Here is a 21636-nt window from a genome sequence, read left to right as displayed (position 1 = left end):
GTCCGGTGACCTGTGGGACACCGCGGGTGCTGTGACCTGTGGGACACCGCGGGTGCTGTGACCTGTGGAACACCACGGGTGTTGTGACCTGTGGGACACCGCGGGTGCTGTGACCTGTGAGACACCACGGTGCGGTGACCTGTGGGACACTGCGGGTGCTGTGAACTGTGGGACACTGCGGGTGCTGTGACCTGTGAGATACCGTGGGTACTGTGATCTGTGAGACACCGTGGGTACTGTGACCTGTGAGACACAGCGGGTGCTGCGACCTGTGAGACACCATGGGTGCTGAGACCTGTGGGACATCGTGGGTGCTGTGACCTGTGGGACACCGCGGGTGCTGTGACCTGTGGGACACCGCGGGTGCTGTGGCCTGTGGGACACCGCGGGTGCTGTGACCTGTGAGACACTGCTGGTGCTGTGACCTGTGGGACACCATTGGTGCTATGACCTGGGGACATCATGGGTACTGTGACCTGTGGGACATCGTGGGTGCTGTGACCTGTGAGACACCGCAGGCCCTGTGACCTGTGGGACACCACGGGTCCTGTGACCTGTGGGACACCACGGGTGCGATAACTTGTGGGACACCACGGGTGCCGTGACCTGTGGGACACCGCGGGTGCTGTGACCTGTGAGACACTGTGGGTGATTTGACCTGTGAGACACAGCGTGTACTGTGACTTGTGGTGCACCGCGGGTACTCTGACATCTGAGACGCCGTGGGTACTGTGACCTGTGGGACACCGCGGGTGCTGTGACCTGTGGGACACAACGGGTGCTGTGACCTGTGGGACACCATGGGTGCTGTGACCTGGGGACATCATGGGTGCTGTGACCTGTGGGACACCGTGGGTGCTGTGACCTGTGGGACACCGTGGGTGCTGTGACCTGTGAGACACCGCGGGTCCTGTGACCTGTGGGACACCACGGTTCCTGTGACCTGTGGGACACCACGGGTGGGATGACCTGTGGGACACCTAGGGTGCTGTGGCCTGTTGGACACCGCGGGTGCTGTGACCTGTGGGACACCACGGGTGTTGTGACTTGTGGGACACCGCGGGTGCTGTGACCTGTGGGACACCGCGGGTGCTGTGACCTGTGGGACACCGCGGGTGCTGTGACCTGTGGGACACCGCGGGTGCTGTGACCTGTGGGACACCGCGGGTGCTGTGACCTGTGGGACACCGCGGGTGCTATGACATGTGAGACACCACGGTATGGTGACCTGTGGGACACCGTGGCTGCTGTGACCTGTGGGACATCATGGGTGCTGTGACCTGTGAGACACCATGGGTGCTGTGACCTGTGGGACACCGCGGGTACTGTGACCTGTGAGACACCATGAGTGCTGTGACCTGTGGGACACCGCGGGTGCTGTGACCTGTGGGACACCGCGGGTGCTGTGACCTGTGGGACACCGCGGGTGCTGTGACGTGTGGGACACTGCTGGTGCTGTGACCTGTGGGACACCGTGGCTGCTGTGACCTGTGGGACATCATGGGTGCTGTGACCTGTGGGACATCATGGGTGCTGTGACCTGTGAGACACCATGGGTGCTGTGACCTGTGGGACACCGCGGGTACTGTGACCTGTGAGACACCATGGGTGCTGTGACCTGTGGGACATCGCGGGTGCTGTGACCTGTGGGACACTGCGGGTGCTGTGACCTGTGGGACACCGCGGGTGCTGTGACCTGTGGGACACCACGGGTCCTGTGACCTGTGGGACACCACGGGTGCGGTGACCTGTGGGACACCGCGGGTGCTGTGACCTGTGGGACACTGCGGGTGCTGTGACCTGTGGGACACTGCGGGTGCTGTGACCTGTGGTACACTGCGGGTGCTGTGACCTGTGGGACACCCACAGGTCACAGTACCGGCGGTGTCCCACAGGTCACAGCACCCGCGGACACCGCCGGTGCTGTGACCTGTGAGACACAACGGTGCGGTGACCTGTGGGACACCACGGGTGCTGTGACCTGTGGGACACCGCGGCTGCTGTGACCTGTGGGACACCATGGGTGCTGTGACCTGTGAGACACCATGGGTGCTGTGACCTGCGGGACACCGCGGGTACTGTGACCGTGAGACACCATGGGTGCTGTGACCTGTGGGACACCATGGTTGCTGTGACCTGTGGGACACCATGGGTGCTGTGACCTGTGGGACACCGTTGGTGCTGTGACCTGTGGGACACCGCGGGTGCTGTGACCTGTGGGACACCGCGGGTGCTGTGACCTGTGAGACACCGCGGGTGCTGTGACCTGTGGGACACCGCGGGTGCTGTGACCTTTGGGACACCGCGGGTGCTGTGACCTGTGGGACATCGCGGGTGCTGTGACCTGTGGGACACTGCGGGTGCTGTGACCTGTGGGACACCGCGGGTGCTGTGACCTGTGGGACACCGCAGGTGCTGTGACCTGTGAGACACCACGGTGTGGTGACCTGTGGGACACCACGGGTGCTGTGACCTGTGGGACACTGTGGGTGCTGTGACCTGTGGGACACCGCGGAAGCTGTGACCTGTGGGACACCGCGGGTGCTGTGACCTGTGGGACACCGCGGGTGCTGTGACCTGTGGGACACCGCAGGTGCTGTGACCTGTGAGACACCACGGTGTGGTGACCTGTGGGACACCACCGGTGCTGTGACCTGTGGGACACCGTGGCTGCTGTGACCTGTGGGACATCATGGGTGTTGTGACCTGTGAGACACCGCGGGTGCTGTGACCTGTGACACACCGCGAGTGCTGTGACCTGTGAGACAGTTCTGGTTCTTTGCCCGAGAGAGAGGTGTGTGATGCATAGGGCTGAAGTGCTCCTGTTTCCTTCCTAGGCTCGCCTATACCCACCTTCCGTCTGGGTGGGCACTCGTGTGACGGCCACGTACACCCGTGCCAGGCTGACCGGTTTCTGGCGTCTCCTCAGCTACATCCAGGGCCAAAATGAAGGCGGTAAGGAAGCGGGGCAAAGGTGGGGCATGGCGAAGGGGGAGGAGGCTGGGCATGGTGAACGGGGCAGAGGTTTGGCATGGTGAAGGAGCAGAGGCTAGGCCTGGTGAAGGGGGCAGGGCCTGGGCATGGTGAAGGGGGCAGAGGCTGGGCAGGGTGAAGGAGCAGAGGCTGAGCCTGATGAAGGGGACAGGGCCTGGGCATGGTGAAGGAGCAGAGGCTGGGCCTGGTGAAGGAGCAGAGGCTTGGTTTGTCGAAGGGGCAGTGGCTGTGCATGGTGACTGTGGTAGAGGCTGAGCTTGGCAAAGGGGCAGAGGCTGCACATGGTGAAGGGGCAGGGCCTGGGCCTGGGCCTGGTGAAGGGGGAGGAGGCTGGGCATGGCGAAGGGGGCAGGGCCTGGGCCTAGTGAAGGGGCAGGAGGCTGGGCTTGGCGAAGGGGACAGGGCCTGGCGAAGGTGGCAGAGGCTGGGCATGACGAAGGGGGATAGGCTGATCTTGGCAAAGGGGCAGAGACTGGACATGGTGAAGGGGCAGAGGCTGGACATGGCGAAGGGGCAGAGGCTGAGCTTGGCAAAGGGGCAGAGGCTGGCCGTGGTGAAGGGGCAGAGGGTGGGCATGGCGAAGTGAACATAGGCTGGGCATGGCAACGGGGCAGAGGCTGTGTTGGACAGGCCACACGAAGGGCTTGCTCCCTCCCCGCCTGACAGGGCCCAAGCCCCGGCCCACCAGGCGTGACCCACGAGAATCACCCGCACCCCGTCTCCCGACGGGACTCCTGCCCTCGGACCTCCATGTATCACGGGCCCAAGCCACCACCGGCCCCCTCGGCCGGGTCAAGCCGCCATCTTGGGCCCTGCACCAAGAGGCCGCGTGGCCTCCCCCCGACCCTAACCCTGGGCTTGGCCGGTCCCGACATCCCGGCACCACCATCCACCCAGGAGGTGAGCGGACCACTTGGCAGGTCAATGAGAGAACGAAGCGCCAAGGACTCTCCCCCGCCAGGTGACGATCGCCTCCAGCTCCCCCAGGCACCGGCTCCACCCCCCCGCTGGGTGTCTGGACACCTTCATCCCGGACCCTCCGACCTCCAAGTGCGAGGGTCCGGACATCAAAGGGCACCTGCCCTATAACTGGAGCGGCTCCGGAGCAGGAAGTAGTTGTATCCTGGAGTCGAGAGACACCGAGAGAACTCAGCCTTGACGGACTACTGGCGCTGCCGTAGCCCTATCTTGTGAACTATCGTCCTGCCTGCTGGCGCTGCCGCGGCCTTCTGCAACATCCATCCTCGTCGGGACCTGCTGGCGCTGCTGCGGCCCGTTGTAACGACCATCTTCACCGGGACCTGCTGGCGCTGCCGCGGACCGTACATCAACCATCTTCACTGGGACCTGCTGGCGCTGCCGCGGACCGTGTATCGACCATCTTCACTGGGACCTGCTGGCGCTGCCGCGGCCCGTACCAGCTAGACCACCAAGCTCGAGGATTGTGAGCTACCCACCAGTCCACCTCAACTACCAGACTGGTAACCAGACTATCCCGCTACCCCCTTTTCCCCCCTTGAGAGACTTGAATCGAGGGGACCCCTGAGTCCAGACCTCCTTGTACCTTTCCATCGTACCGTAAGAAGTGCTTATAAAGAACGCTAACTCATCTCCTTGTGTGGTATCTGTCTGTGGGGGGGAAGTTATTTATCTGTACGATCGCTGGAGACGGCTCTCCTCGGAGACCTCTCCCCTTGTCCTCGGCCGACCCTCCCGGTCCGTCTAACATTGGTGGCCAGCGGCGCGATCCGAATCAACGCGTAATCGTACAGAGAGTAGCTCACCCCACGACAAAACCACGATGTCAGCCAAAGATAGCGGTTCCACGGAAAAGTTCCAAATGGATAAGTTGGAAGAATATAGCCACCGCGAACTTAAACAATTCTGCATGGAACTAGGCATTGCTACCACCGGCCTGAGTACCAAAGATGATTTGAAGCGCGCCCTTGAGTCATGGGCAGAAACTGGGATCACCGGATCCTCCGACCAAAACAGTGTCGCACCAGAGGGGAACGCCACGGCTCCAGAGGAGCGGGGAACGGGCCTCTCGCAGGAGGAGATCCAGGAAAGAGAAAGGAACAGATTACATGAGTTGGAAATGGCACGACTCAAGATGGACGGTGAACTAAAGTTAGCCGAGCAGAAACTAAATCTAGAGCATCTGCGGCTCCGAGAGGAACGAGAAGAAAAACAGAGACAGAGAGAGCTTGAGGAAAAAAGAATAACACTCGAACACGAGCGCAAACTGGCGGAAATAGAACTTCGGAAACAGAATAAAGAACCGGGGGTGCCTGAGCGACCGCACACCCCAGGGGCAACCGAGAAAAAAGTCCACATCCCCAAGGATGTTGTCCGAGAGTATGTCCGAGAAGACGACATACAGCAGTGGTTCAAAGCCTACGAGATCGCCATGACCTCCCACCGGATCGACCGGAGTGATTGGGGAGCTGGACTATGGGGGAGGTTCGTCAACGAAGGTCGCGATGCCCTGTTGCAGCTCCCAGATCACCAAATGTCGTCCTACGACCACATGAAGGCTGCCCTCCTCACCCGCTACGGCCTCACACCCGAGATGTACCGCCAGAGGTTCAGAGACTGCACCCGGATCCCGGGTACAACTTGGGTGGAGTACGTAACCTATTTCAGCCGAGCCTTCGAGGGTTGGATCAAGGGGAGCCATGTAACGACCTACGAACAACTCTTTAACCTTATGGTATGGGAACACCTGTCGAACAACTGCTTCGTCGAGCTCAGGCAGCACCTCCTCGACAGTAAATTGACTGACCCCCGGCAGCTCGCCGCTGAAGCTGACCGATGGGAGAGCACCCGAGTGGGCCGGAGAGGACCACACGAGCAGAACCGAAGCAACCAAGGCCAGCACCGTCCTCGGGGAGGAGGAGGAGGCCAGGGGCGAGGGAGAGACCCCCTCCCGGCAACCCCCGTGGCCAGCACCCCGCCCCCGGCCGGACAGGGAAACCCCCCGATGCGTCCAGGGTTCCGAGCCAATGTCACGTGCCACCGATGCCAGCGAGTCGGCCATTACGCCAATGACCCGAGCTGCCCGCAGAACCAAACGCCCAAGCCCCGCCAGGTCGCTGCCGCCGCCCTGGGGGAAGAACGACTATCAGAGGAACAGGAAGAGTATGAGCCGGCCCAGCAAGAGTGGGAACCGGCCGCCATGGTTCTAGCGTGCCTAGGGGGAAAAGACATAGTCCCACGGGCTCCCCTACCCGCCAACACCAGGAAATACGGTCAGTGGGTGACCATTAATGGGCATCGGGCCGAGGCCTTACGTGACACAGGCGCCAGTGTGACGGCCGTCCGCTGTCACCTGGTGAAACCCGAGCAGATCCTGCCGAACATTCTCTGCCCCGTCCGCTCAGCCGACAATTCCGAAAGTCTGTGTCAAATGGCCTGCGTCCCCTTCGAATGGGGAGGGGTCTCCGGCCTGTTGAAAGTGACGGTCCGGGATGATGCCCCCGTGGACTGCCTCCTGGGGAATGACCTTGAGAGTTCCCCGTGGGCCACCGTCGAGAGAAGAGAGCACATGGGGATGCTGGGCCTCCCGGACTGGGCCTGCGTAACCACCCGGTCCATGGCCACCCGTGCCGTTCCCCGACCAGAAGAACCGGAATGGCCAGCACCTCCGCCCCCGGTCGCCCCAGTAGAAGACAACGACGAGGCCAACCCCCCGGAACCAACGCCCGAAGGGGACGCGCAACCCCAGGACGTCCCCGGCCTGGCTCAGTGGCGTCAAGAAGGGGGGCCCACCCAAGAACAGTTCCGCCAGGAGCAAAAGACCTGCCCCTCCCTCGAGGGACTCCGCCAACAAGCCAGCGCCCAGAGCGCAGGGGACTCCACCGGAACTCACTGGGTCTACTGGGAGAACGACCTGCTATACAGCGAACAGAGAATCGCAGAGCTAGGGGCCGGTCGAGTACTGGTGGTACCTCTCCGCTTCAGAGACTTCCTGCTCAACCTGGCCCACGATGTCCCCCTGGCTGGACACCTGGGCCAAGACAAAACTTACAGTCGCCTAGTGACCCACTTTTTCTGGCCGAAGATGCGGAACGACGTCCTGAACCACTGCCGGTCCTGCCCCACGTGCCAGGCCAGCGGGAAGAGTGGCCGTAAGCTGAAGGCCCCTCTACAACCCTTCCCAGTGGTCACCACCCCGTTCGAGAGGGTAGGAATAGACATTGTGGGGCCCCTGGACCCCTGCACGGCACAAGGACATAGGTTCATCCTGGTACTGGTGGATCACGCCACCCGCTACCCCGAGGCGGTGCCTCTACGAACTGTAACAGCTCCGATGGTTGGCCGGGCCCTAATGGGGATCTTCTCCCGGGTGGGCTTCCCCCGAGAAGTCGTCAGCGACCGAGGCACGAACTTCATCTCCAAATACATGAAGTCCCTCTGGCGATAGTGCGGGGTCACCTACCGCTTCACGACCCCCTATCACCCCCAAGGGAACGGACTAGTGGGGCGATTCAACCGCACTCTCAAAGGGATGATTGGGGGATTGGAAGAGCCCCTCCGTCGCCAGTGGGATGTACTACTCCCGTGCCTCCTCTTCGCCTACCGAGAAGTTCCCCAGAAGTCCCTCGGTTTTAGCCCTTTCGAACTCCTGTACGGGCACCCTGTGCGAGGGCCCCTCAGCCTAGTCAAAGAAGGTTGGGAGATGGCCCCACCAAAGACCCCTCCAGACGTCTTCAAGTACCTCCTGGCCCTGCGTAATCAGACCCGGCGCTTCAGGGAAATGGCCAAGGCGAACCTCGAGGCCAGCCAGGAAGACATGAAGAGATGGTATGACCACAATGCCTCCTCCATCGAGTTCGAACCTGGTCAACAAGTGTGGGTGATGTCCCCCACCGAACCATGTGCCTTGCAAGATAAGTGGACGGGGCCCTTCAAGGTGGTCGAGCGCAAAAGCCCCGTCACTTACCTCATCGACATGGGGACCCCCCGGAACCCCCTTCGGGTCCTCCACACCAACAGACTCAAACCACACTTTGTGCGCTCAGAACTCAGCCTCCTGATGGCTACAGACAGTGGAGCAGAGGAGGACTCCGAAACCCTCCCGGATCTCCTGAAGACTCAGGAGAACGACGGGTCCGTGGACGGGGTCCGGCTCTCCGATGCCCTCACCCCAGAGCAACGCCAGGGCTGCCGGGACCTCCTGCTGCGGTTCGCTTCACTGTTCTCCCTCACTCCCGGGGTCACCCCTTGGTGCTTGCACGACGTGGACACCGGGGACAGTCCCCCTATCCGACACCGGGCCTACCGCGTACCAGATCGGGTACGGGCCTGCATACAAGAGGAAGTGGCCAAAATGCTCACGATCGGGGTCATCGAGCCCTCGGACAGTCCCTGGGCCAGCCCGGTTGTATTGGTCCCCAAGGCCGCTGCCCCCGGCACCACACCGGAACTGAGATTCTGCGTCGACTACCGGGGCTTGAACGCTGTCACCCGAACCGACGCTCATCCTATCCCCAGGGCGGATGAATTGATCGACCGGCTGGGGGCCGCCCGCTACCTCAGTATCTTCGACCTAACAGCGGGCTACTGGCAGATCGGTCTCACACCCCGGGCTCAAGAACGATCCGCCTTCTCTACCCCCGATGGCCACTACCACTTCAAGGTCATGCCCTTCGGCATGAAGAACGCCCCCGCTACATTTCAACGTCTTGTGAACCAGGTCTTGGCGGGGCTCGAAGAGTTCAGCGCTGCCTACCTAGACGATATCGCTGTATACAGCCGCCACTGGTCCGACCACCTCCTCCACCTCCAGGAGGTCCTACAGGCCCTCCAGCGGGCCGGCCTCACGATTAAGGCCGGCAAATGCCAAATTGGTCAGGGGTCCGTGACCTACCTGGGGCACCAGGTGGGGAGCGGGCTGGTGGCCCCACTGCAACTTAAGATTGCTGCCATCCAGTCCTGGCAGCCCTCCGTCACCCAGACCGAAGTCCGAGCCTTCTTGGGGCTCACCGGCTACTACCGGCGGTTCGTGAGGGACTACGGCAGCATTGTGGGGCCCCTCACGGGTCTCACGTCCAAGAACCAACCGAAGCGGATTAACTGGACCCCCGATTGTCAAGCGGCCTTCGAAAAGCTGAAGGCCGCCCTGTGCACCGCCCCTGTGCTCCAGGCCCCCGATTACAGTCGGGAATTCGTAGTACAGACAGACGCCTCCGACCACGGCATCGGAGCGGTTCTTTCCCAAGTGAACCCCGAGGGTCATGACAGCCGGTGGCCTTCATCAGCCGACGTCTCCTGGCCCGAGAACAGCGCTGGAGCACAATCGAGAGGGAGGCCTTCGCAGTGGTGTGGGCCCTCAAAAAGCTCCGGCCCTATCTCTTCGGAACCCACTTCCGGGTACAAACCGACCATAGACCCCTGCAGTGGCTGATGCAGATGCGGGGGGAAAACCCAAAACTATTGCGCTGGTCCATCTCCCTGCAGGGAATGGACTTCACCGTGGAGCACCGGCCGGGCCAAGACCACGCCAACGCAGATGGCCTGTCACGCTTCTTCCGCCTCGACGAGGAGAGTCCCCAAGAAGATGGGTGACTCTCCCCGCCTTCAGCTGGGGGGGACGCATGTTGGACAGGCCACACGAAGGGCTTGCTCCCTCCCCGCCTGACAGGGCCCAAGCCCCGGCCCACCAGGCGTGACCCACGAGAATCACCCGCACCCCGTCTCCCGACGGGACTCCTGCCCTCGGACCTCCATGTATCACGGGCCCAAGCCACCACCGGCCCCCTCGGCCGGGTCAAGCCGCCATCTTGGGCCCTGCACCACGAGGCCGCGTGGCCTCCCCCCGACCCTAACCCTGGGCATGGCCGGTCCCGACATCCCGGCACCACCATCCACCCAGGAGGTGAGCGGACCACTTGGCAGGTCAATGAGAGAACGAAGCGCCAAGGACTCTCCCCCGCCAGGTGACGATCGCCTCCAGCTCCCCCAGGCACCGGCTCCACACCCCCGCTGGGTGTCTGGACACCTTCATCCCGGACCCTCCGACCTCCAAGTGCGAGGGTCCGGACATCAAAGGGCACCTGCCCTATAACTGGAGCGGCTCCGGAGCAGGAAGTAGTTGTATCCTGGAGCCGAGAGACACCGAGAGAACTCAGCCTTGACGGACTACTGGCGCTGCCGTAGCCCTATCTTGTGAACTATCGTCCTGCCTGCTGGCGCTGCCGCGGCCTTCTGCAACATCCATCCTCGTCGGGACCTGCTGGCGCTGCCGCGGCCCGTTGTAACGACCATCTTCACCGGGACCTGCTGGCGCTGCCGCGGACCGTACATCAACCATCTTCACTGGGACCTGCTGGCGCTGCCGCGGACCGTGTATCGACCATCTTCACTGGGACCTGCTGGCGCTGCCGCGGCCCGTACCAGCTAGACCACCAAGCTCGAGGATTGTGAGCTACCCACCAGTCCACCTCAACTACCAGACTGGTAACCAGACTATCCCGCTACCCCCTTTTCCCCCCTTGAGAGACTTGAATCGAGGGGACCCCTGAGTCCAGACCTCCTTGTACCTTTCCATCGTACCGTAAGAAGTGCTTATAAAGAACGCTAACTCATCTCCTTGTGTGGTATCTGTCTGTGGGGGGGAAGTTATTTATCTGTACGATCGCTGGAGACGGCTCTCCTCGGAGACCTCTCCCCTTGTCCTCGGCCGACCCTCCCGGTCCGTCTAACAGGCTGGACATGGCGAATAGGGCTGAGGCTGGGGATGGTGAAGGGGCAGAGGCTGGCCATAGCAAAGGGGCAGAGGCTGGATATGACGAATGGGGCAGACGCTAGGCAAGGGTATGGGGCAGAGGCTGGGCATGGTGAAGGGGAAGAGGCTGGGCATGGCGAAGGGACTGAGGCTGGACATGGTGAAGGAGCAGAGGTTGAGCATGCCGGAGGGGGTAGAAACTTGGCGTAGCGAAAGGGGCAGACAAGAGGGCAGAGGCTTATCATAGTGAAGATGACAGAAGCTGGGCATGGTGAAGGGGCAGAGGCTGGGCATGGTGAAGGGGCAGAGGCTGGGCATGGCGAAGGGGGCAGAGGCTGGGCATGTCAAAGAGGCAGAGGCTGGTCATGGTGAAGGGGCAGGGGCTGGACATGGTGAAGTGACAGAGCCTGGGCATGGTGAAGGGGGCAGAGGCTGAGCTTAGCAAAGGGGGCAGAGAATTGACAAGGTGAAAGGGGCAGGCACTTGGCATGATGAAAGGTGCAGCGCCTGGGCATGGTGAAGAGGCAGAGGCTGTACATGGTTAAGGGGCCGAGTCTGGGCATGGTGAAGTGGGCAGAGGCTGAGCATGGCAAAGGGGCAGAGGCTGGACATGGCGAAGGGGCAGATGCTGGAAATGGTGAAGGGGCAGAGTGTGGACATGGTGAAGGGGCAGAGGCTGGGCATGGCGAAGGGGCCAGAGGCTGAGCTTGGTAAAGGGGCAGAGGCTGGACATGTTGAAGGGGCAGAGGCTGGACATGGTGAAGGGGCAGAGGGTGGGCATGGCAAAGGGGGCAGAGGCTGGGCATGACGAAGGGGACAGAGGCTGGGCATGGTTAAGGGGCAGAGCCTGGGCATGGCGAGGGGGCAGAGGCTGGGCATGGCAAAGGGGCAGAGGCTGGACATGGTGAAGGAGCAGAGGCTGGGTATGGCGAAGGGGGCAGAGACTTGGCGTGGTGAAAAGGGCAGAGACTTGGCGTGGCAAAAGGGGCAGACAAGGGGCAGGGACTGATCATGGTGAAGGGGCAGAGGCTGATCATGGTGAAGAGGACAGAAGCGGGGCATGGTGAAGGGCAGAGGCTGGGCATGGTGAAGGGGGCAGGGCCTGGGCCTGGCAAAGGGGGCAGGGCCTGGCACAGGGGGCAGAGGCTGGGCATGGCGAAGGGGGCAGAAACTGGGCATGGTGAAGGGGCTGAGCCTGGGCATTGCGAAGGGGGCAGAGGCTGGGAATTGCAAAGTGACAGAGGTTGGACATGGTGAATGGGGCAGAGGCTGGGCATAGCGAAGGGGCAGAGGCTGGACATGATGAAGGGGCAGAGACTGGGCATGGCGAAAGGGGGCAGAGGCTGAGCTTGGCAAAGGGCAGAGGCTGGACATGGCGAAGGGGCAGGGGCTGGACATGGTGAACGGGCAGAGGCTGAGCATGGCGAAGGGGGCAGGGGCTGAGCTAGGCAAGGGGGCAGAGGCTGGACATGGTGAAGGGGCAGAGGGTGGGCATGGCAAAGGGGGCAGAGGCTGGGCATGACGAAGGGGACAGAGGCTGGGCATGGTTAAGGGGCAGACGCTGGGCATGGCGAGGGGGCAGACGCTGGGCATGGCGAGGGGGCAGACGCTGGGCATGGCGAGGGGGCAGACGCTGGGCATGGCAAAGGGGCAGAGGCTGGACATGGTGAAGGAGCAGAGGCTGGGTATGGCGGAGGGGGCAGAAACCTGGTGTGGCGAAAGGGACAGACAAGGGGGCAGAGGCTGATCATGGTGAAGAGGACAGAGGCTGGGCTTGGTGAAGGGGCAGAGGCTGGGCATGGCGAAGGGGGCAGGGGCTGGGTATATTGAAGGGGCAGCGGCTGGTCATGGTGAAGGGGCAGGGGCTGGGCATGGTAAAGGGGACAGAGGCTGGGCATGGTGAAGGGGCGGAGGCTGGGCATGGTGAAGGGGGCAGAGGCTGAGCTTGGCAAAGGGGCAGAGGCTGGGCATGGTTAAGGGGACACAGGCTGGGCATGGTGAGGGGGCAGACACTTTTCATGGCAAAGGGGGCAGAGAATTGGCATGGTGAAAGGGGCAGACAATTGGCATGGTGAAAGGGGGCAGAGCCTGGGCATGGTGAAGGGGCAGAGGTTGGACATGGTGACGGGGCAGAGGCTGGGCATGGTGAAGGGGGCAGAGGCTGAGCTTGGCAAAGGGGCAGAGGCTGGGCATGGTAAAGGGGGCAAAGGCTGGGCATGGCGAAGGGGGCAGAAACTGGGCATGGTGAAGGGGCTGAGGCTGGACATGGTGAAGGAGCAGAGGCTGGGTATGGCGGAGGGGGCAGAAACCTGGTGTGGCGAAAGGGACAGACAAGGGGGCAGAGGCTGATCATGGTGAAGAGGACAGAGGCTGGGCTTGGTGAAGGGGCAGAGGCTGGGCATGGCGAAGGGGGCAGGGGCTGGGTATATTGAAGGGGCAGAGGCTGGTCATGGTGAAGGGGCAGGGGCTGGGCATGGTAAAGGGGACAGAGGCTGGGCATGGTGAAGGGGCGGAGGCTGGGCATGGTGAAGGAGCAGAGGCTGGGCATGGTGAAGGAGCAGAGGCTGGGCATGGTGAAGGGGCATAGGCTGGGCATGGTTAAGGGGACACAGGCTGGGCATGGTGAGGGGGCAGACACTTTTCATGGCAAAGGGGGCAGAGAATTTGCATGGTGAAAGGGGCAGACACTTGGCATGGTGAAAGGGGCAGAGCCTGGACATGGTAAAGGGGCAGAGGTTGGACATGGTGACGGGGCAGAGGCTGGGCATGGTGAAGGGGGCAGAGGCTGAGCTTGGCAAAGGGGCAGAGGCTGGGCATGGTAAAGGGGGCAAAGGCTGGGCATGGCAAAGGGGGCAGAGGCTGGGCATGGCAAAGGGGGCAGAGGCTGGGCATGGCGAAGGGTGCGGAGGCTGGGCATGGCGAAAGGGGCAGGGCCTGGTGAAAGGGGCAGGGCCTGGCGAAGGGGGCAGGGCCTGGCAAAGGGGGCAGAGGCTGGGCATGGCGAAGGGGGCAGAGACTGGGCCTGGCGAAATGGGCAGGGCCTGGGCCTGGCAAAGGGGGCAAAGGCTGGGCATGGCGAAGGGGCAGAGACTGGGCATGGTGAAGGGGCAGGCGCTTGGCTTGTCGAAGGGGCAGAGGCTGTGCATGGTGACTGGGGCAGAGGCTGAGCTTGGCAAAGGGGCAGAGGCTGGACATGGTGAAGGGGGCAGAGCCTGGGCTTGGCGAAGGTGGCAGAGGCTTGGCATGACGAAGGGGGAGAGGCTGATCTTGGCAAAGGGGCAGAGACTGGACATGGTGAAGGGGCAGAGGCTGGACATGGCTAAGGGGCAGAGGCTGAGCTTGGCAAAGGGGCAGAGGCTGGACGTGGTGAAGGGGCAGAGGGTGGGCATGGCGAAGTGAACATAGGCTGGGCATGGCAACGGGGCAGAGGCTGGACATGGCGAATAGGGCAGAGGCTGGGGATGGTGAAGGGGCAGAGGCTGGCCATAGCAAAGGGGCAGAGGCTGGATATGACGAATGGGGCAGACGCTGGGCAAGGGTATGGGGCAGAGGCTGGGCATGGTGAAGGGGAAGAGGCTGGGCATGGCGAAGGGACTGAGGCTGGACATGGTGAAGGAGCAGGGGTTGAGCATGGCGGAGGGGGCAGAAACTTGGCGTAGCGAAAGGGGCAGACAAGAGGGCAGAGGCTTATCATAGTGAAGATGACAGAAGCTGGGCATGGTGAAGGGGCAGAGGCTGGGCATGGCGAAAGGGGCAGAGGCTGGGCATGTCAAAGAGGCAGAGGCTGGTCATGGTGAAGGGGCAGGGGCTGGACATGGTGAAGTGACAGAGCCTGGGCATGGTGAAGGGGGCAGAGGCTGAGCTTAGCAAAGGGGGCAGAGAATTGACATGGTGAAAGGGGCAGACACTTGGCATGATGAAAGGTGCAGCGCTTGGGCATGGTGAAGAGGCAGAGGCTGTACATGGTTAAGGGGCCGAGTCTGGGCATGGTGAAGGGGGCAGAGGCTGAGCATGGCAAAGGGGCAGAGGCTGGGCATGGCGAAGGGGCCAGAGGCTGAGCTTGGTAAAGGGGCAGAGGCTGGACATGTTGAAGGAGCAGAGGCTGGACATGTTGAAGGGGCAGAGGCTGGACATGGTGAAGGGGCAGAGGGTGGGCATGGCAAAGGGGGCAGAGGCTGGGCATGACGAAGGGGACAGGGGCTGGGCATGGTTAAGTGGCAGAGGCTGGGCATGGCGAGGGGGCAGAGGCTGGGCATGGCAAAGGGGCAGAGGCTGGACATGGTGAAGGAGCAGAGGCTGGGTATGGCGGAGGGGGCAGAAACCTGGTGTGGCGAAAAGGACAGACAAGGGGGCAGAGGCTGACCATGGTGAAGAGGACAGATGCTGGGCATGGTGAAGGGGCAGAGGCTGGGCATGGCGCAGGGGCTGGGTAGATCAAAGGGGCAGAGGCTGGTCATGGTGAAGGGGCAGGGGCTGGGCATGGTAAAGGGGACAGAGGCTGGGCATGGTGAAGGGGCGGAGGCTGGGCATGGTGAAGGAGCAGAGGCTGGGCATGGTGAAGGAGCAGAGGCTGGGCATGGTGAAGGGGCATAGGCTGGGCATGGCTAAGGGGCAGAGGCTGGACATGGCAAATGGGGCAGATGCTGGGCATGGCGAAGGGGCAGAGGCTGGGCATGGTGAAGGAGCAGAGGCGGAGCATGGCAAAAGGGACGAAGACTGGACATGACGAAGGGGCAGAGGCTGGGCATGGCAATGGGGGCAGGGGCTGGGCATGGTGAAGGGGCAGAGGCTGGACATGGTGAAGGGGCAGAGGCTGGACATGGTGTGAGGGGGCAGAGGCTGGTCATGGCGAAGGAGGTAGTGGCTGGGCTGGGCATGGCGAAGGGGACAGAGACTGGGCTGGGCATGGTGAAGGGGCAGAGGCTGGGCATGGCGATGGGGCAGACACTTGGCATGGCGAAGGGGGCAGAGGCTGGGCATGGTGAAGGGGCACAGGCTGGGCATGGCAATTGCACAGAGGCTGGGCATGGCGAAGGGGAAGAGGCTGGGCATAGCGAAGGGGCAGAGGCTGGACTTGGTGAAGGGGCAGAGGCTGGGCATGGCGAAGGGGGCAGAGACTTGGCGTGATGAAAAGGGCAGAGACTTGGCATGGCAAAAGGGGCAGACAAGGGGGCAGGGACTGATCATGGTGAAGGGGCAGAGGCTGATCATGGTGAAGAGGACAGAAGCTGGGCATGGTGAAGGGCAGAGGCTGGGCATGGTGAAGGGGGCAGGGCCTGGGCCTGGCAAAGGGGGCAGGGCCTGGGCCTGGCACAGGGGGCAGAGGCTGGGCATGGCGAAGGGGGCAGAGACTGGGCATGGTGAAGGGGCTGAGGCTGGGCATTACGAAGGGGGCAGAGGCTGGGCATTGCAAAGTGACAGAGGTTGGACATGGTGAATGGGGCAGAGGCTGGACATAGCGAAGGGGCAGAGGCTGGACATGATGAAGGGGCAGAGACTGGGCATGGCGAAAGGGGGCAGAGGCTGAGCTTGGCAAAGGGCAGAGGCTGGACATGGCGAAGGGGCAGGGGCTGGACATGGTGAACGGGCAGAGGCTGAGCATGGCGAAGGGGGCATCTGGGCTGAGCTTGGCATAGGGGCAGAGGCTGGACATGGTGAAGGGGCAGAGGGTGGTCATGGCAAAGGGGGCAGCGGTTGGGCATGACGAAGGGGACAGAGGCTGGGCATGGTTAAGGGGCAGAGGCTGGGCATGGCGAAGGGGGCAGAGAATTGACAAGGTGAAAGGGGCAGGCACTTGGCATGATGAAAGGTGCAGCGCCTGGGCATGGTGAAGAGGCAGAGGCTGTACATGGTTAAGGGGCCGAGTCTGGGCATGGTGAAGGGGGCAGAGGCTGAGCATGGCAAAGGGGCAGAGGCTGGACATGGCGAAGGGGCAGATGCTGGAAATGGTGAAGGGGCAGAGTGTGGACATGGTGAAGGGGCAGAGGCTGGGCATGGCGAAGGGGCCAGAGGCTGAGCTTGGTAAAGGGGCAGAGGCTGGACATGTTGAAGGGGCAGAGGCTGGACATGGTGAAGGGGCAGAGGGTGGGCATGGCAAAGGGGGCAGAGGCTGGGCATGACGAAGGGGACAGAGGCTGGGCATGGTTAAGGGGCAGAGCCTGGGCATGGCGAGGGGGCAGAGGCTGGGCATGGCAAAGGGGCAGAGGCTGGACATGGTGAAGGAGCAGAGGCTGGGTATGGCGAAGGGGGCAGAGACTTGGCGTGGTGAAAAGGGCAGAGACTTGGCGTGGCAAAAGGGGCAGACAAGGGGCAGGGACTGATCATGGTGAAGGGGCAGAGGCTGATCATGGTGAAGAGGACAGAAGCGGGGCATGGTGAAGGGCAGAGGCTGGGCATGGTGAAGGGGGCAGGGCCTGGGCCTGGCAAAGGGGGCAGGGCCTGGCACAGGGGGCAGAGGCTGGGCATGGCGAAGGGGGCAGAAACTGGGCATGGTGAAGGGGCTGAGCCTGGGCATTGCGAAGGGGGCAGAGGCTGGGAATTGCAAAGTGACAGAGGTTGGACATGGTGAATGGGGCAGAGGCTGGGCATAGCGAAGGGGCAGAGGCTGGACATGATGAAGGGGCAGAGACTGGGCATGGCGAAAGGGGGCAGAGGCTGAGCTTGGCAAAGGGCAGAGGCTGGACATGGCGAAGGGGCAGGGGCTGGACATGGTGAACGGGCAGAGGCTGAGCATGGCGAAGGGGGCAGGGGCTGAGCTTGGCAAGGGGGCAGAGGCTGGACATGGTGAAGGGGCAGAGGGTGGGCATGGCAAAGGGGGCAGAGGCTGGGCATGACGAAGGGGACAGAGGCTGGGCATGGTTAAGGGGCAGAGGCTGGGCATGGCGAGGGGGCAGATGCTGGGCATGGCGAGGGGGCAGACGCTGGGCATGGCAAAGGGGCAGAGGCTGGACATGGTGAAGGAGCAGAGGCTGGGTATGGCGGAGGGGGCAGAAACCTGGTGTGGCGAAAGGGACAGACAAGGGGGCAGAGGCTGATCATGGTGAAGAGGACAGAGGCTGGGCTTGGTGAAGGGGCAGAGGCTGGGCATGGCGAAGGGGGCAGGGGCTGGGTATATTGAAGGGGCAGAGGCTGGTCATGGTGAAGGGGCAGGGGCTGGGCATGGTAAAGGGGACAGAGGCTGGGCATGGTGAAGGGGCTGAGGCTGGGCATGGTGAAGGGGGCAGAGGCTGAGCTTGGCAAAGGGGCAGAGGCTGGGCATGGTTAAGGGGACACAGGCTGGGCATGGTGAGGGGGCAGACACTTTTCATGGCAAAGGGGGCAGAGAATTGGCATGGTGAAAGGGGCAGACACTTGGCATGGTGAAAGGGGGCAGAGCCTGGGCATGGTGAAGGGGCAGAGGTTGGACATGGTGACGGGGCAGAGGCTGGGCATGGTGAAGGGGGCAGAGGCTGAGCTTGGCAAAGGGGCAGAGGCTGGGCATGGTAAAGGGGGCAAAGGCTGGGCATGGCGAAGGGGGCAGAAACTGGGCAGGGTGAAGGGGCTGAGGCTGGACATGGTGAAGGAGCAGAGGCTGGGTATGGCGGAGGGGGCAGAAACCTGGTGTGGCGAAAGGGACAGACAAGGGGGCAGAGGCTGATCATGGTGAAGAGGACAGAGGCTGGGCTTGGTGAAGGGGCAGAGGCTGGGCATGGCGAAGGGGGCAGGGGCTGGGTATATTGAAGGGGCAGAGGCTGGTCATGGTGAAAGGGCAGGGGCTGGGCATGGTAAAGGGGACAGAGGCTGGGCATGGTGAAGGGGCGGAGGCTGGGCATGGTGAAGGAGCAGAGGCTGGGCATGGTGAAGGAGCAGAGGCTGGGCATGGTGAAGGAGCAGAGGCTGGGCATGGTGAAGGGGCATTGGCTGGGCATGGTTAAGGGGACACAGGCTGGGCATGGTGAGGGGGCAGACACTTTTCATGGCAAAGGGGGCAGAGAATTGGCATGGTGAAAGGGGCAGACACTTGGCATGGTGAAAGGGGCAGAGCCTGGACATGGTGAAGGGGCAGAGGTTGGACATGGTGACGGGGCAGAGGCTGGGCATGGTGAAGGGGGCAGAGGCTGAGCTTGGCAAAGGGGCAGAGGCTGGGCATGGTAAAGGGGGCAAAGGCTGGGCATGGCAAAGGGGGCAGAGGCTGGGCATGGCAAAGGGGGCAGAGGCTGGGCATGGCAAAGGGTGCGGAGGCTGGGCATGGCGAAAGGGGCAGGGCCTGGTGAAAGGGGCAGGGCCTGGGCCTGGCGAAGGGGGCAGGGCCTGGCAAAGGGGGCAGAGGCTGGGCATGGCGAAGGGGGCAGAGACTGGGCCTGGCGAAATGGGCAGGGCCTGGGCCTGGCAAAGGGGGCAAAGGCTGGGCATGGCGAAGGGGCAGAGACTGGGCATGGTGAAGGGGCAGGCGCTTGGCTTGTCGAAGGGGCAGAGGCTGTGCATGGTGACTGGGGCAGAGGCTGAGCTTGGCAAAGGGGCAGAGGCTGGACATGGTGAAGGGGGCAGAGCCTGGGCTTGGCGAAGGTGGCAGAGGCTTGGCATGACGAAGGGGGAGAGGCTGATCTTGGCAAAGGGGCAGAGACTGGACATGATGAAGGGGCAGAGGCTGGACATGGCTAAGGGGCAGAGGCTGAGCTTGGCAAAGGGGCAGAGGCTGGACGTGGTGAAGGGGCAGAGGGTGGGCATGGCGAAGTGAACATAGGCTGGGCATGGCAACGGGGCAGAAGCTGGACATGGCGAATAGGGCAGAGGCTGGGGCTGGTGAAGGGGCAGAGGCTGGCCATAGCAAAGGGGCAGAGGCTGGATATGACGAATGGGGCAGACGCTGGGCAAGGGTATGGGGCAGAGGCTGGGCATGGTGAAGGGGAAGAGGCTGGGCATGGCGAAGGGACTGAGGCTGGACATGGTGAAGGAGCAGGGGTTGAGCATGGCGGAGGGGGCAGAAACTTGGCGTAGCGAAAGGGGCAGACAAGAGGGCAGAGGCTTATCATAGTGAAGATGACAGAAGCTGTGCATGGTGAAGGGGCAGAGGCTGGGCATGGCGAAGGGGGCAGAGGCTGGGCATGTCAAAGAGGCAGAGGCTGGTCATGGTGAAGGGGCAGGGGCTGGACATGGTGAAGTGACAGAGCCTGGGCATGGTGAAGGGGGCAGAGGCTGAGCTTAGCAAAGGGGGCAGAGAATTGACATGGTGAAAGGGGCAGACACTTGGCATGATGAAAGGTGCAGCGCTTGGGCATGGTGAAGAGGCAGAGGCTGTACATGGTTAAGGGGCCGAGTCTGGGCATGGTGAAGGGGGCAGAGGCTGAGCATGGCAAAGGGGCAGAGGCTGGACATGGCGAAGGGGCAGATGCTGGAAATGGTGAAGGGGCAGAGTGTGGACATGGTGAAGGGGCAGAGGCTGGGCATGGCGAAGGGGCCAGAGGCTGAGCTTGGTAAAGGGGCAGAGGCTGGACATGTTGAAGGGGCAGAGGCTGGACATGGTGAAGGGGCAGAGGGTGGGCATGGCAAAGGGGGCAGAGGCTGGGCATGACGAAGGGGACAGGGGCTGGGCATGGTTAAGTGGCAGAGGCTGGGCATGGCGAGGGGGCAGAGGCTGGGCATGGCAAAGGGGCAGAGGCTGGACATGGTGAAGGAGCAGAGGCTGGGTATGGCGGAGGGGGCAGAAACCTGGTGTGGCGAAAAGGACAGACAAGGGGGCAGAGGCTGACCATGGTGAAGAGGACAGATGCTGGGCATGGTGAAGGGGCAGAGGCTGGGCATGGCGCAGGGGCTGGGTAGATCAAAGGGGCAGAGGCTGGTCATGGTGAAGGGGCAGGGGCTGGGCATGGTAAAGGGGACAGAGGCTGGGCATGGTGAAGGGGCGGAGGCTGGGCATGGTGAAGGAGCAGAGGCTGGGCATGGTGAAGGGGCAGAGGCTGGGCATGGTGAAGGGGCATAGGCTGGGCATGGCTAAGGGGCAGAGGCTGGACATGGTGTGAGGGGGCAGAGGCTGGTCATGGCGAAGGAGGTAGTGGCTGGGCTGGGCATGGCGAAGGGGACAGAGACTGGGCTGGGCATGGTGAAGGGGCAGAGGCTGGGCATGGCGATGGGGCAGACACTTGGCATGGCGACGGGGGCAGAGGCTGGGCATGGTGAAGGGGCACAGGCTGGGCATGGCAATTGCACAGAGGCTGGGCATGGCGAAGGGGAAGAGACTGGGCATAGCGAAGGGGCAGAGGCTGGACTTGGTGAAGGGGCAGAGGCTGGGCATGGCGAAGGGGGCAGAGACTTGGCGTGATGAAAAGGGCAGAGACTTGGCATGGCAAAAGGGGCAGACAAGGGGGCAGGGACTGATCATGGTGAAGGGGCAGAGGCTGATCATGGTGAAGAGGACAGAAGCTGGGCATGGTGAAGGGCAGAGGCTGGGCATGGTGAAGGGGGCAGGGCCTGGGCCTGGCAAAGGGGGCAGGGCCTGGGCCTGGCACAGGGGGCAGAGGCTGGGCATGGCGAAGCGGGCAGAGACTGGGCATGGTGAAGGGGCTGAGGCTGGGCATTACGAAGGGGGCAGAGGCTGGGCATTGCAAAGTGACAGAGGTTGGACATGGTGAATGGGGCAGAGGCTGGGCATAGCGAAGGGGCAGAGGCTGGACATGATGAAGGGGCAGAGACTGGGCATGGCGAAAGGGGGCAGAGGCTGAGCTTGGCAAAGGGCAGAGGCTGGACATGGCGAAGGGGCAGGGGCTGGACATGGTGAACGGGCAGAGGCTGAGCATGGCGAAGGGGGCATCTGGGCTGAGCTTGGCATAGGGGCAGAGGCTGGACATGGTGAAGGGGCAGAGGGTGGTCATGGCAAAGGGGGCAGCGGCTGGGCATGACGAAGGGGACAGAGGCTGGGCATGGTTAAGGGGCAGAGG

The 21636-nt window shown here is 62.8% G+C and overlaps 1 protein-coding gene across 4 annotated transcripts in view; it reads left to right on the top strand.

The window, feature by feature from the left end:
- The window catches only part of LOC146869849 (heme-binding protein 2-like), a 99180-nt gene that overhangs the window by 39954 nt on the left and 37590 nt on the right, over window positions 1–21636 (top strand). For all 4 annotated transcript variants that reach the window (XM_085654697.1, XM_085654707.1, XM_085654717.1 and 1 more), the window contains exon 4: window positions 2838–2955. In XM_085654697.1, the coding sequence (XP_085510823.1) occupies window positions 2838–2955 (118 nt within the window). The remainder of the gene's footprint in view (window positions 1–2837; window positions 2956–21636) is intronic.

Source organism: Triturus cristatus, chromosome 1_1 (assembly GCF_964204655.1).
Source record: "Triturus cristatus chromosome 1_1, aTriCri1.1, whole genome shotgun sequence".
Taxonomy (NCBI): Eukaryota; Metazoa; Chordata; class Amphibia; order Caudata; family Salamandridae; genus Triturus; species Triturus cristatus.
Note: the sequence above shows the minus strand (reverse complement) of the source record. Positions and strands in the feature narration are given on the sequence as shown.